Raw genomic sequence first — 15,624 nt, 5'->3', positions numbered from 1 at the left:
TGGGACATCAGGGCTACTTTTTAAAGGAGCTTTATGAACATTATTACTGTTTGTTGTTGTTGTTGTTAACTGTCCTCCAGTTGATCTCAAGCCATGGTAACTGTATAATTCGACCCCAGATTTTAGGGTCATTATTTGGGCATAAATTTCTCGACTTTTAGTTGAGTATATACGGTATTCTATTGGGAATAGATAAGAATCCCTGAAATCCACAGATGTAGATGGAACAGAAATGGTAAAATAACTTATATTTTTATTACTTAAATAAAGAGATCATATAGCAGGCTATTTTGTCTCTGTCCCCAGCAAAAGAATATACATAAATGCAATATCCATCTTGCTGAAATATTCCATTGCCCACCTCAAGTGTAGGGAAGTTAAGTTCTCTAAATTTTTGGACTTCAGCTCCCTAAAGATCCAAACAAACTGGCAAAAGACAAGGGACTATGAGAGGTGTCATCCAAATCATCTTGAGGACCAAAGGTCATATATTATATCCTGAAGGAAATAGTGTTTGTCATAAGTTGGCCTCTGCCACGAGACAGATGGGTGTTTTGAGACTTTGCCAGCATTATGACCAAATGTGAACAGCTGTCTAGTACTATAGAAAGGGTTAATTTGTATAACTGGTTCTATTTAATACTTTTTGCATCAGTTTGGCAGTCTGAGGCTGGGAAAAGATATGAAGACTGGGAATGGACTGAGGGAGTGAATTTTCCTCTGTTACTAACCTGAGTGTACAGTTCTCATGGGTATGGAAGGGAGAGCTAGGTTACATTTGTACCCTTGGATTTTCTTTGTTTGCTTCTGCACTATATACTATTTTGCAAGCCATCTTCCATTGGTCTCACCCAGGGGGAAGGGGTAACCCTGACCAGCAGCTCCCCATTTAGACAGCCATGGATTGGATTCTCAGCTACGAATAATCTAGATAGAATCAGTTGTTTATGGTCCCAGTTCTAACACTGGGTGTAAGGGGATGCTGAATCCCATCAACAAAAGGGCTGCAATGCTTCTTTGCTGTGTACTATCTACTGCAACATTTACCACCAATAAAACTTAGCTAATAGCAATAAAGTGTCAGTGTTTTGCACCAAACGAACTTTTAGAGGGGCTGAAAATTAAACACAAAAGAGGAGGCGGAGCCAAAATTAAACACAGAAGAGAACAGTGTTCAAGAAGAAAGGCAAAATGATTCTCACTCCTCTAGGGTTACAATCATGATTTTGAGAATAATGTCCATCAGTAAACTGTATCACTATCTTTGACTTGGACACAATGAAGATGGTAGTACTATCTTTTTATTGCACCTATCCAATACTTTGGTGCTGAACACTGCAGACTAGACAGCCACTTGTTCTGTCCCTATACCTCTACAGATGCTACACACTCACATGTATCTGGAAGCCATAGTTCCGCTGCACTGCATATTCCGTCACGTCGGTGCAAGAGTGTAGGTCAATCTCCCCGTCCAGGTCATCTGCCTGAAATGAACTCCAGACCATAAGAAGCTAAACACTTAGTCTGATATCTCTTCTAACTCCTCAATGCCTGCCTCAACTATAGTTTGGAAAAGTCACTTCTGTGGCCTACAGCTCCCAGAATATTGGAAACTGTAGATTAAAACAGTAAACAATAAAAACAAGGGTAGGCAAAATGCAGCTTCTAAAGGCTGGTTTGTGTGGACCTCAATCTCTTCAGCTTTTGGGGGGGTCAAAAAAGAAAAAGAAAAGCCAAACAGCCAGGAGCAGCAGTTTACCTTTTAAGTAGATTGGAGGTCACCTTTATACTATTTTTTTTTTAAAAAAAAACAGTTTTTCAAACACTGTAAGTAGACTTTGTGTTTCGTGGCCTATTTAATGTGTGTTTAGCAGTCTATGCATCCCATGGAACCTTGGGATGGTCCCTGGGGAGAAACATACACCTGATCTGCTGCAGTTGTCCACCCTGCTTTGAACAAGTAGAGAGACAGAGAGAGAAAACAAAAGGGAGAACATCACCCCTTACATCCTGTATATTCCTCTTGGATAATTCTTGCCAAATGCAAGGAGATTCAGTTAATTACAAAAATTACATGTGACCATGATAGCCTCCACTGTTTCCTTCCAGCCCTGATCTTCTGTTCATTTTCTGCCTGAGTAACCATACACAATAATTATGCCATACTTTTCAAAGAGTTCAACTTGCCCCACATTTATTCCCTCAGTAGGTACCTGACTACCATTCAGGTCAGGTTGCTTCCTTACCTCTTCAGCATTGGAGTCCCTGTAATATCTCAAGCTTGAGTCTGTCAGCACAAACCAGTGCTTCGTCCACTGCAGACGGGACCATTGTGGGAAAGGAAAGGGCAAGACAAGAGGGAAGAGCTACATTAAAGAGCCCATGGAATAACAATGCAAGCCACTGACCTTTCACACTTATGCCCCCCAAAAGAAAAAGTAGTCAAGGCCAGGGCTGGCTGCTCCATTTTAACTCAGGATATACCTCCCTTCCCGTTTATTTTATGAGATATAGGCAGTGTTTTTACAGGAAGCATGCAATAGGGACTGCAGAATTCACAAAACATGCTGGGTAAAAGAATAGTACAAATTCTATTCTTATGAATACACTAAGTGCTTCCCAAGTTCTCAGCTGGACATCCATCTTGTTTTATTCTAAAATGAATCCTAGAGACTGCTCTAGAGAGATGTATTTTCAGTGCTTTACTTTTTTAATCCAATGACATTTTAATCCATACTGGATATGATTTTTTGAAGAGGAGTACAATAAGCCACAAGGATAAGTCAAAAGCAGCTCTTGTTCATACTTCTTTAAAAAGGATTGCTGAAGAAAACTTGAGGAAGATGTCAAGAGGGGAAAGAAGAAAGAAATTACTTTCTGAACTCCTCAACCTTACCTCTCCTGGCTCATCCAATATGGACATCCATCCTTTCTTGAAATTCAGAAGATCTGGCTGGAAAGAGAGAAAAGCCCACCGCAATTTAATAAAAGGCATGATATTAAGACACAGAACATAGAAATCTTTAAAAAAATCTGGAAATCTGAGGTACAGGATTACTAAAAATCTTGCTGGTCATGTCATGAGCCTTGCTGGTCATTGTCCTATAGCAGCTATGTTGACAATGTTCTTCCACATAGTTGGAGAATACTAGGTTAGGAAAAAGCAATTATAGAACATTATTTGATGTCAGTAATAATCTGGAAAAGGGCCAATAAATTAAAATGAAATCCAAGCAGGATGAAGACTCTTTAAAACCAGTATTAAGGGTTTCAATTTTGATGTTCAGATGTTATCAGGAGAGATTTAAGAACTTCCTTTGAAAACTCAAGTTTTTTTATTTAGGAGTGTCCTTGGACCACACCCTCGATCTAGATTTTTTGTGGCCAGATACACATCTTCACAATTAAGATTTGATGAACTGGCTGTATCACTTTCTGGAACCTTCTACATGGGCCACTGAACAGACTAGTGGTTGTGTCCAGCACATGGGTAAGTTTGGTTTCTAGGGCATCTGGGGTAGCAACTTGTGTCCTCTTGATATTTTTGAACTGCAGCTCCCATCCACCCTAACTAGCATAACTAATAGTGAGGGCTGACAGTAACTACAGTCTAACACCTTCTGGAGTGCTGCATGATTCTCACTTTGACCCACAGTCTGTTTTGAAGAAGAGAGAGCAAGAGTCAAGTACCATCATCACACTGAACACATTCTATCTCCAAACTCCAAATGACCATTCTCAGCAATTTCATACAGGTATTAAAATGTATGGAAGGCCAGATTAGAATGCCGAGGAAACCCACAAATTAATGACCACAGGTTTGTATGAAACCGTACTATGAAATATCAAAAAAACTGAAATGGATCCGTAAAGTCTGGACCATTCAAAGCAGCAGCTGCTTATCTTATCAGATAAGTGATCAAACCGTAACAAAGAATTCAATGAAAGGTCACTCTCTTTCAGATTACATTCAATATATCACAAGAAATAAAGGGTCACATCTACTCACTCGGATGTATGGGACTAGGAAGCCATCTGGAACAGGCCCATGGTTGTCATGGTAGCCATAACATCCTGAGCCACTACTGACATCGAGATGTCATTACAAATGCTGAAGTCATCCAGGATCATATGCCTGGGAATGCCAATGCCTTTTTTTTACAGGTCAGGAACACCAATTGCTCCTCATTCCTGAAATAGCACCTTTTCATTAATTTACTGGGATCATAATGATATGAAAAGACTGGATCCTCTGCATGCATGTGTGTTTTAAGTGCTACCCCAATATTATCCATCACTTTATAAAAGATACACTTCCATCAACCTTTCATCTACACATCACAGGAAACAAGCAAACAAGCATGAAATTCTGTCGTGTCTACACAGGAGATGACTAAACACATATTAAAATTATCTGCCTAAGGCTATGGAACAGATCAGATATAAGGCTGCAAACATCCTCTTGAAATGCAGGAGAGGCTTGGATGAGTAAAACCCTTCCCACTGGTTTCAGGCATTCACCCCCTCCCTGCCTGTTTCTACTGGCAAAATCATGGCACCTTGTGTCAACATCAGTGGGGTGGATGCCATTCTAAATCAAAGCAGCAATACCACACACTCACTCTCAACAGGTGGTTTGCTCCTGCAGCACCCCAACCAGTTTGGCTTCCCACTACAAAACAGCTGACACTGGAAGACAAAGCCAGAAAAAAGATTCACAAAACCAGAAAAGGGCATAATATTACCCTGCTTCAAAATTCAGGACAAGGTAACTAAATATCTGGATGCATTATAGATTATATAAAGAAGAGGAAAAATCAAATACAGAAGGAAGATGTTCAGGTCAATGAATCCCAAATATTTCTGGACTTTGGGTCCTAAAATCCTAATTCAGCATAGCCAATAGTCATGGATTTGCAGAGCTTTCACAAGTGAAGGGCCCATTCAGTCAAATACCCTTCAAATCCTGAGTTCAAAACACCTTTACACAGTTATTGAACACAACCCAGACAGTTACTTTCAGAATGTAATTAGGTACATTTATAAAGGGGAAGGTAACTCATAACTGGTATACAATTGCAACTTTTAAAAGCAACTCTTCATTTTCTTATTATTCAAAAATAATTAGAAGAGTCAATCTATGAATCCTTTTTTAAAAAAGTGCTACAGGCTGCTGGCCTGTGGTACATAAGAATGAAGCCATACACAGCCTCTTATTTATAAGATTAAAACAATTAATTACATTAAAACAAGGGTAAAGTTTTTCCTTGTTTCATTACAACTCCAATGAAACAGTTATGCTTTAGTTACTGGTAAAATTAATTAAAAACAACTTATTGTCTGCAGCTAGTTACTTTCAAGCTCTGCTAATTATGCCTTCTCTGCTTCCCACTTCAGTGAAGATTTATTATATCCCTGAAATATTATTTATTTCTGCTAAACCCCATGTTTTTTAGGTAGACAGCTCCAGGGCAGCTAGTTTTAGATAGAGACCTCGAGGTCAGATCTTAAAATATCTCCAAATGGTCTACCATCCAAGAGGAAATGTTTTACACTCTAGAAAGAACACACACAACCTGAAATGTCTGCAAGAGATAAGCTTGTCCTGCAGTTTTAAATTACATTTAGAGCATGGAGTGGGATATGGGGGGGATGTTGGTACTAAAATAAATGCCCACAAATCTTCCATGTTCTGAATATGCCAGACAGATGCTACTCCAAATCCTTCTCACCACCTATGAATCAGGAAAGCCTGATAAGAGAGAATAAGGCATGTCCATACCACTGAGCTGTCTGCATCAAGAAAGCCGTTCACAGGAAAGCCATTCAGAGGACTCAACTGCCACATATTCCACTAATGAAGAAGGAAACATGGGGAGCAGCACAGCAACTCCGGAGTAGGTGCTCAGTTTCCACACCAGGGCTTCCAAGACTTTGAAGAAAGCATCCACCAAGTGCCAGGTGACTCTACAAACCCAGCTCAGTGAAACTTCCCCTGCTTTCACCTCCAACCACTGCGTTCTTGGGTTACACCCAATGTTCAATGCAGGTAGAAGTCCCAGCCCATCCCAAACTGTACAACTTGATTGGATATAGGTGAGATTTACTTGTTGGCACAACAGTGACTCCCAGCCTATGGCTGACATGCAGAGCTGGGATATCCGATTGCAAAGACTGGATGTCAACAGGAAAGGAGAAAAAGAAAACCCAAATGGAAACAAGAGCTGGATGACCCAGGCTGCCTCACTCTTCACTTCCAGGATTGCCAAAAGTTGGGAGAAAAGAGGTGGCTAGGGAAGGAGGAGGGAGACAGACCAGCCATAAATCAACAATAAGGACCATGAAAAAATATCTATGGACTCTGCAGAGTATGGGAATTTATTTTTAGACACAGGTGTTAATTGTCTTATTTGTCTCCTCCTTTAGATGGCTGTGTGTAACCAGCTTCCATCACCCTCCCTATTTACTATTGTATGCTTCACTGCTTCTTGCACATACCTGATATGTTAAGAGAGAAAAAAAATCTGTCTACACTGATTAAAAAAAAGACTTACTTTGAGCATCTGGAGTTTCACATTTTAAATTCACAGCACAATCACAACTATAGGAATAATTTTTTTTCACAGCTGCCCTGATGCTAGAATTTGAGAATAAGCAGTGCTTTGTTAAATACAAGAATAATGTATTTAAAAAAATACCTACAGTAAAATGAGAATCAATGATCATGTACATACATGGCCACCCCTAACTATAAATGTTAAGCTTTTTTAGAATTAGAAGAAGAGGAGGGGAAAGAAGAAGAACAGCAGGAAGAGGAAGAGAAGGAGAAATGGCTACCTTTAAGCAAATTAAGACTTGCTTTTGATCCCTACCCCCTCTATCCCTGTGATGCTATAATCTGGACATGAAACAAATTAATATTATGCATGTTCCTTTGCTAAACAGCCCAAAATCTTCTTCTCAGAATCGCACATCTTCAACAGAAATATCACAATACAAACTCATTCAAAAGCTAACATTGAGCCGAATCCCATGGATCTCACTTAACTGTATCAGCAGTGAAGTAAGAATGAGAAGCAAACAGGAAGCCAAGAACACATGCTGGCAACTGAAGTTTGATAAATGCAAACACGGTCTAAACATTTGTTGGAGCATGAATCCCAAAGCAATTGCTTGAGCACCACATCGGCAGGGGAAGGGAAGAGTGCCAGAACCACAGTGACCTTGTCTGAACCTACACAATAGGGCCAGCTCTAACATTAGGCCAAGTGAGCAGTCTTTGGCCACAGGGCAGCAACACGGTGTTGGAAGACAGAGCTCTATGAGTGCCACGCTACCAGTCTTCTCCCCCCTAAGCCTCCCTGTTCTCCTCAGGTGCCAGGAAGGATACTGTCCTGTCACCGCCATCTATGCAAAGAATCAACTTTCAATTCTCATCAGTTTCTGAAACCTGAATTGGAGGATGAGGAAATCTTGTTCTTTAAGTCAAGCAGCAAAGTATCCTGGGCTAGCCCTACTGACAAACAGTATTAGAATGAATCCTCACATACCAATGTCATATATATGTCTGTGCCTGGCTTCCAATCCATCAAATACATCTGAGGAAGTAGACTGAAGTCTACGAAAGCTCATGCTGTCAATTTCTTTCTTTCAGTTAGTCTCAAGGGTGCTACAAGATCTCTTCACATACTGATTCTACAGACTAATACAGCTATATCTTTGAATATTAGAAATAGTCTAAAACCACTGCTAATTTTGCTTCAACTAAAAATTGGGGCAAGGAGTAGGAAGTTACTGCATATACATCATCACAGTAAAAGGATAATTACAAGCAAAGAATAATGGTAACATAACCCAGGGCAAGCAAACTTATGTTCCCATCCACCAGTACTGTTGGATACCAGTTCACATAATCTCCAAAGACAAGAGATTATTGGATTAGTATTTCATCAAGACTGAGGGATGATGGCACCAGCTGAGAACTGGGAAGTCCACAAGTTTCCCCACCTGACATAATAAAACACACACCATGTGCCCCTGTGAATAACAACTTGTATCCTACTTTTTTTTTAAAAAAATCACAATCACAAACATCACCTCTTTCAACAAAATTGGCAAAATTCCATAAGATGCTAACTGCGGAACACGTTTACTGACTTTCAAACTGGTTTGCCTTGAAGCTTTAGCTTCCTTTTAATTACTGAGATCAAAGCTCCATTTAATCATAGAATGTATCCACAACATATGTGTTCTGTCAAACTTTTGACAGATCAGAAGCATCCTGGCATCACTGACCAAATCCCAAAGCGCCATGCTCTTTATCACACACCCTTCCTAGAAACATCCATCACATTCCAGATTAACCATCGATGTCCACGTTACTATTTGCGAGAAAATAAATACATGAGTAGTTTTCCAAGCAAATCTCTAGGCATTTAGATGGCTATAGAAACATGAAGAACAAGAAGCAAATGATCATAACAGATAACTCCAGCCAGTCACACCCAGATTTTAGAGTGGGCTAGAAGAATGCAGTCTGTGTAATATATTTGTATATTTCAGCCAAAATGTGATACTGTATTTCCATGGCATTTTAAGCCCAAACAGACCACACTGCCATGCAGATTAGAAGCAGTGATAATACCACTCAGAATAAAACACGAAAGCAATAACATCAAGTTCATTCATCTAAAAGACACATGGTGTGGCAGGCATTTTCTCCAATGGAAAAAATCTAAACATACTGTAACTGTATTTTCAGGAGATACTAAGGATGGAACAGCACTAGGCCCTAGCTTCCAGTCTTTCAAACATGTAGTGTTTACATTGGGTGCCCTGATCCCTAACAATGAAATCCTATCTCAGAGGTATGGCATTTCTGCAACATTGTACTGGTGTGATACCCAAACTTGATATGGTGGAAGCTGCTTTTTAAAAGGAGGAACAACAACAGCTGCAAGAAGAAATCCCTGCTAAAGCATGTTGAGGAAGAAATCACCTGGCAAGGCAAACTTGGTGGCTAGGCAAATTGGGTGACCTAAGGTAGTGGTTCCCAACCTGTGAGTCGGGACTCCTTTTTTTGGGGGGGGGGGGTCGAACAGCCCTTTCACAGGGGTCACCTAAGATCATTGGAATTTGCATGTAGCAATGAAAATAATTGTTTGGTTGGGGGTCACCACAACATGAGGAACTGCATTAAAGGGTCGCAGCATTAGAAACGTTGAGAACCACTGACCTAAGGTCTTTCCACTGGTGGCATCAACTCAGTAGATTTCCCTATCCAGAGAGGCTTGCCTTGTGACCATATTACAGGGAGGGTTTATTGGTTTGTTGTTGTTGTTAAACTGAAAGCCTTTTTATTCTCCCTTGTAAATTAAGAACTATCATGTCTTAATTCTATTCATTCTCAACCCTCTCCCGACTGTACTTGGTTGCATGTGCTGAAAGCTTTCATTCTCTTCTGCCATTTTTATTTGGGCTTCATATTCTGCTGTCTTTTAGCCATTATTTTATTGTACAGTCAGACCTCCATATCCATGGATTTTTTAAATCTTTGGATTCAAGCACCCACAGCTTGAAAATATTAATAAATAATATATATTCCAAAAAGTGAACTTTGATTTTGTCATTTTATATAAGGGATGCCATTTTACTATGCACTGTATTTAATGGGAGCTGAGCATCCATCGATTTTGGTATCTATGGGGAGTCCTGAAACCAAACCCCAGAGGATACCAAGGGACCACTGTGATATTTAAACAGTGCTAGATTTTATATTTTTAACGGACTGTACATCACCTAGAGCACTTTGGCTTGTAGGCAGTTTAAAATGCAATAAACAAATAAATAAATAAATTGAGGCGTTGCTTTTAAAAGAACAAAAAAGCTCTCCCTAACAGTCTTCTAAATATGGACACAAAACTCATTATAGTTGGCCTTCCATATCCACGGATTCTTCACCCATGGATTCAGTTATCCACAGCTTGAAAATATCCCCCCTACACACACGCCAAAAAGCAAGCCTTGATTTTCAATTTTATATAAGGACCACCATTTTACTATGCCATAGTATTTAATGGGACTTGAGCATCCATGGATTTTCGTATCCATTGGGGGGGAGGGGTTCCTCGAACCAAACCCCAGTGGATACCAAGGGACTACTGTACTTTCCCCATGGAAGGAGTCATTCTATGGGGAGAGATCAGCTTCAGGGGTGCAGGCAATTTTCACCCAGCTCTCTCACACCTTGTTTCCATCTCTCAGGCACCTGACATCAACTGTGGGTGCATGTCGTCCTGTGTCTTCCATCTTCTAGGCAACCCATACCTAGGCCAGGGAACACTGCAAGCAAACAGTTTCTGTCCTTGCCTCTGTCTCCCAGCTAGCCTTCAAATTTCCAGTACCACCACACTTTCTACATTGTATGTTCTGGTCAGAGGTTCAGATGAATTATTAAATAGTCTATACAGATGTGTCTTTACAAGAAAGCCCAACTCAAGATTCGTGCACATCTCATAAAACATTGTCTTCATACAGGCATAGCATGGAAAAGTCACCTTCTTGGACTGCAACTGCCAGAATCCCATAACCAGCCATGCTGGCTAGGAACTCTGGAAACTGTAATCCAAAAAGCAATGTTTCCAAGTTGTACATCAGTTTTTCCAAACATGGGCATTTCCCTGTGCTTTCTAGTTCCCTATCATCCTCAGCAAGTATGCTGAAGCCCACATCTGAAAGACACTAGGTCAGGGATGGCTGTGATGCCTAATCTTTTTAAAAAGGGGTGATCAGGGATTGAACACAAGATCGTCTGCATGCACAGCATGTGCTCTTGCACTTAGCCATAACCTTTCCCTGTCTTTCAAAAGAGTGCAGCAAATTCTCTTGCACTGGCCATTGCAGGAGAGCATAACGCCACAATTATTTAAGAAGAAATTGTAGCTGTCACACCAAAGTTGATACGTCAGCAGGAAACATTATTTTCAGAACCTAGAAATCCATGTTTTTGGACTACTGCTCTTAGAAACTCCCATAAAGCATGGGCACTGATTTTGGCAGTTGTAGTTCAAAGAACTTTTCTTAGCTGTGGTCATTTTAAACTCCATATATGACAGGAATGTGAAAGAATAGACATGCAAGTTCTATTTAACTACACTCCAAGTGTGCATGGGGGGGGGGGGGGACAGAGAGAGTCCACAAAAGCTCATATTGTAACAGTACGCTGATTTTGCCTTGGCAGAGAATTGTATATTGTTTTTGCTACAAAAGACTAACAATCATCCCTTTGGAAAGTCTCCCAACTACTGTATTAGATTTCATCTTAGACTATCATGCTGTTACATATAGAAACAAAACAAAACAACACCTATTTGGAAAGTTAAAGGGGTTGTGTTGCATGAATGGATAAAAACCCCAAAATATGCTTAGCCTAGCAAAATTCAGATCTACAGGGGGACATGATAATATTGTGGAAGCATCCAAGGAATGCGAACACCAAAGAAGGAAAGGAATTACTTGAGATGGCACTAATGAGTAAAGAGCATGAAAAATTGTTCACAAGACACACAGAAAAAAATGTTAGCTCCAGCAAGGGCCTTACAATTAGACTGATTAAAAAGCAGCCCAGAGTCTACTGTGTGTATGTGCCTTCAAGCCATCCTTCGACCTAGGGTTATTCAGACGTTGTTTTTAGCGTGACTATGCAAATAATCTCACTCACGCAATCCAGTTTTGTTGTTCACACTATTTTTTTAATCAGAACTGCATCTCTGCACATTTCTGCAAGTTCTGTTGCTCACATGTGTCAGCACTGCAAATAAAGTCACTGGTGCAGATGTATTCAAAACACGTTCAAGGCATGCAGACTTTTATCCTGCTTTATCCCAGGTCTATTTGCATCAGTTATTCACACAGCCAACAATACATATCTTTCAGGAAAGCTTGGGGGGGAAAAACTGAGATTGATTATCCCAGGTTAAGTGGATTTTTGCACCCACCCCCACTCCAAATAAATTTACTCAGGTGCATTTGAAATGCATGTGAACAATGAAGATTCAATCCATATTCTACTGGGATTATTTTCACCATCTGAATAGCCAGCCAATGAATTGCATAGGGTTTTCTTACAACTTTATCACATGGGGAAAATCAGGGGTTTAAACAGACATTATCCCGTGAAAATGCCACAATCGCATGAAGATTTTCACATAGTGTCGCAATTATCCTGGCAATAACCAGGTAATAACCAGCAACAAATAATTCACAGGGAAATCCCATGAATGATTTGTTGCTGGTTATTACCTGGTTATTGCCAGGGTAAGTCCTCTTTAATTGTGCAGTGCCTGAAAATCTTCACCGCGACTGTACGATTTTCATGGGATAATGTCAGTTCAAAACCCCATGTTTCCCACGTATGATAAAGTCCTTAGACTAGGAATACTCACAAGGTGGTTTTGCCAATCCTTCGTATGAGAATTAGCCTACAGCGTCTGGCATTCACTGCTGGTTTAGGCCCTCAAAGTCTACTGACAGGAGGATAAATAGCCTGCACTGCACATTAACAGATCTCTAAACTATGAACTCCTTATTTAAATTATCTAGGATTAAAGCTAAATGATTGTGAGATTCAAGATGCCCAGAGGGTGACCTGGAACTGGAAGATTTCCCCACAAGTAGACAGAAATGGGAAAGGATCTTGGATTAAGAACAGTCCCTAGATAGATGGAAACAGAGGAGGATACTCAGGTGTTTTATTACCAAGGTACTAAGGGCATAATGAAGTTGAACTTCAAAAAGTAAGGCAATAATATTTCTTTTTTTGTGTCATGAGAAACTTTTTCCTAATTTTAAAGGGCTTTATAATGTGTTATACTCCAGATGGAGCAAATGTGTCAACAGGTTACTATAGACTGTGGTATTTGTTCCTTCACTTCTTGGTTTTTTGTGTGTTTTTTTAAATAACCAAACAACATTTCTGTTGGCCTAGACTATTTTCTGGCAATTCTCAGCACCAGCTGCAATATGTTATTCCCACCCTCAGCTGGGTTTCTTTTTAATTCTGAGATACTAGAACAAAAAGTACTTCTTTTTCTTCTACTCCTCTTTCTCTTCTTTATCAGTTTTTTGAGTTTTAGTGCTATACTGTAATACAATAACTCTAAGGGCAAAAACAAAAAAGGAAGGGAAGGAAAACTTTCTTTTCCCTCAATTTTATTTCACCTTAGCAAACCATGCTCCATTAAAAAAAAATTGGAATAGCTCTAGGGTAGATCCAAGAAACTGCTACAAAAAGCTCCCTGCCCAAGAAAAATGAGAGGACATGGAGGTAGCAATAACCAGCAAAACCCAGGGAGCAATACTGCAAAAACTCACGTTTCTTCAGGTGCCATTCTCCTAACAAGCCTGACTTCCCCCCCACCCCAAACAACAACAACAAACATTTAATGAAAAAGCATCAAGTAATGTAACAAATTATTTCAACTTTAACTTTTTGAAAATAACATTAAAGAAAAACTAGGACTGCTGTTCAACTACTTACTTTTGGTTTCAAAAGACATAGAATGCTGGCTTCTGCTGTGGAGGAATAAAGGATTTAACAAGAAACCCTGCTCAGCCATGAATCACAGACATTTCTGGAAAAGTTACCATTTGCCTAGTCATATCTACTTTCAAGAGTTGTTTCAAGAATTCAAATGACACAGACATTTAACACTCTCTGAACAACATGTCAGGAGCATCATTAAAACATCGCCATGCCCCCCCCCCCGTCACATGTTTATATTCAACTGAAGCAACTGAACAAGGAGGCAGATCTTGGAGGAATTTTTTTTCAATGTATAAAATATGTCATCAACACCAGTCAATAAATTTGAGTGGACAAAAGTTAACACAACACAAGAATTTTCTACGCTATCACCCAAAACCCAAGAGTTCAGCAACAGAACAACTTGCAGCGAAGTGGGAGATGAAGGACCTGAATTCCTCTTATTCCTCCCATGGCTCAATTTATGTGGCCTCAGGCAAGGTTCACACACTCCCCATCACATCCCTCATCTGGATTTTCCCAGAGTTTGAAAACATGACCTATTTCTCAAGACTGCTAAGACAAATTCTGGAAATGAAAGACAGTGCCAATTAAAATGCATTTTGCATGGCAATGTAATAACAGTAACTAGCTGTCTTCTATATTTAAAATGCCTTTCATTAGCAGACTGTGGGCAGGTAATCATGTGCAACTGAATTTTTTACTCGTAAAAGGCATTAATGAATTTATGATACCTGGCGTGGTTATGCCAGACAGAAAAGCATGTGTGTCTTTTGCAAAAGAGAATCCCTTTGAACCAACCCACGTCATCAGCCTTCAAAAGTTACTGGTGCTTTCCAATTCAGTGACTCCCCCTATATCCTAGACACCTGCCAAAAGCCCTATTTATGCTTTGCTAGCAAATGAAAATGTAGATTGCAGGCAAACATATTTAAAATCCAGAAACTGCATCAAGTTAGTAGTCAGCTCATGCCAGCTGACCACTGTGTCCCCTACCTGATATTCTTAAAAGCAAACAGAACTTTGTATCTAGGGAGGTGCGGGGAAGCACAAATAAGCACTTTATTTGAAAGGTTGTGGAACAGATAGGGATGAGATAAGGTGGACACAATATTGATTACAAAGAAAAAAACTAAACACAGCATGCTGTTCTCAGCTGAAGTTCTTAACCCTTACAACTCCCATTTTTGCAATCTTGTTATGACTGGAATGTGTAAAAGGATTTTTTATTATAATTCCCAGAATCATTCAGGCAGCTGGCTGGGAAGTTAATTTTCAAAGCTCTGTGATTTGAGGATCTCCTTAGAGTTCTTTCATCTGCTGTAGAAATAGGGCTTGTTTAACTTCTTTGGAAAATCCATTTATGGGGTTCACAAACTTATTTCCACAAGACTAAAAGCCCCATGCTCCTAGACTTAGCATATGTTTCAGCACCAGCCTTCCTCATGTCTCTTGTTATATGCATCTACCTAGCAAAAGCATCCCAGAAGGAAAGCCTATTGTGTCTCAGGAACAAGAATCACTATCACTTGAAGAAACCAATAACAGCCTCAAACCCAAATTGTGATCCAAGTTGAGTATGTCAACAGAAAAACAGCTTATCACAATGCAAGTAATAACAGGATCGTAAACAATCATCCCCACCTCTTTAGGGAAATACAGTGGTGCCCCGGGATACGAATTGATTGCGTTATGAAATTTCCGGGATACGAAAAAGTTACATTGGAAAAAACTGTTCCGGGATACGATGTTTTTTTCGGGTTACGAATTTTTTTTCGGCGCGAAATTCAAACCGCAAAGCGCGGCTAGCGGCTTTCCAGCGCTAAAAAAAAGCCTTTTCGGGTTGCGAAATTACTCGGGTTACGAACGGAGCGGCGGAACGAATTAATTTCGTAACCCGAGGGACTATAATAAAAAATGGTCCGTCAGATGGTGGCTTGTGCTCTGTACAAATTACTGTATCCTTGAGTGACCAAGATTTAACACCATAAACCAGGTGTTGGTATACTCCCTTCATGCCCTCCCACTCATGTGCCAGAAATGACTAACAAAAGCCACATGCAAACTATCTGAACATGTAG

The 15,624-nt window shown here is 40.0% G+C and overlaps 1 protein-coding gene across 4 annotated transcripts in view; it reads right to left on the bottom strand.

The window, feature by feature from the left end:
- Window positions 1-15,624, bottom strand: part of LOC121930576 (TRIO and F-actin binding protein) — a 90,157-nt gene that overhangs the window by 25,798 nt on the left and 48,735 nt on the right. For all 4 annotated transcript variants that reach the window (XM_042467095.1, XM_042467094.1, XM_042467097.1 and 1 more), the window contains 3 exons: window positions 2,897-2,953; window positions 2,247-2,315; window positions 1,395-1,484 (listed from right to left, as the gene is read on the bottom strand). In XM_042467095.1, the coding sequence (XP_042323029.1) occupies window positions 1,395-1,484; window positions 2,247-2,315; window positions 2,897-2,953 (216 nt within the window). The remainder of the gene's footprint in view (window positions 1-1,394; window positions 1,485-2,246; window positions 2,316-2,896; window positions 2,954-15,624) is intronic.

The sequence above is a fragment of the Sceloporus undulatus genome, chromosome 5, assembly GCF_019175285.1.
Source record: "Sceloporus undulatus isolate JIND9_A2432 ecotype Alabama chromosome 5, SceUnd_v1.1, whole genome shotgun sequence".
NCBI classification, from domain to species: domain Eukaryota; kingdom Metazoa; phylum Chordata; class Lepidosauria; order Squamata; family Phrynosomatidae; genus Sceloporus; species Sceloporus undulatus.
This window is presented reverse-complemented; position numbering and strand designations above follow the sequence as displayed.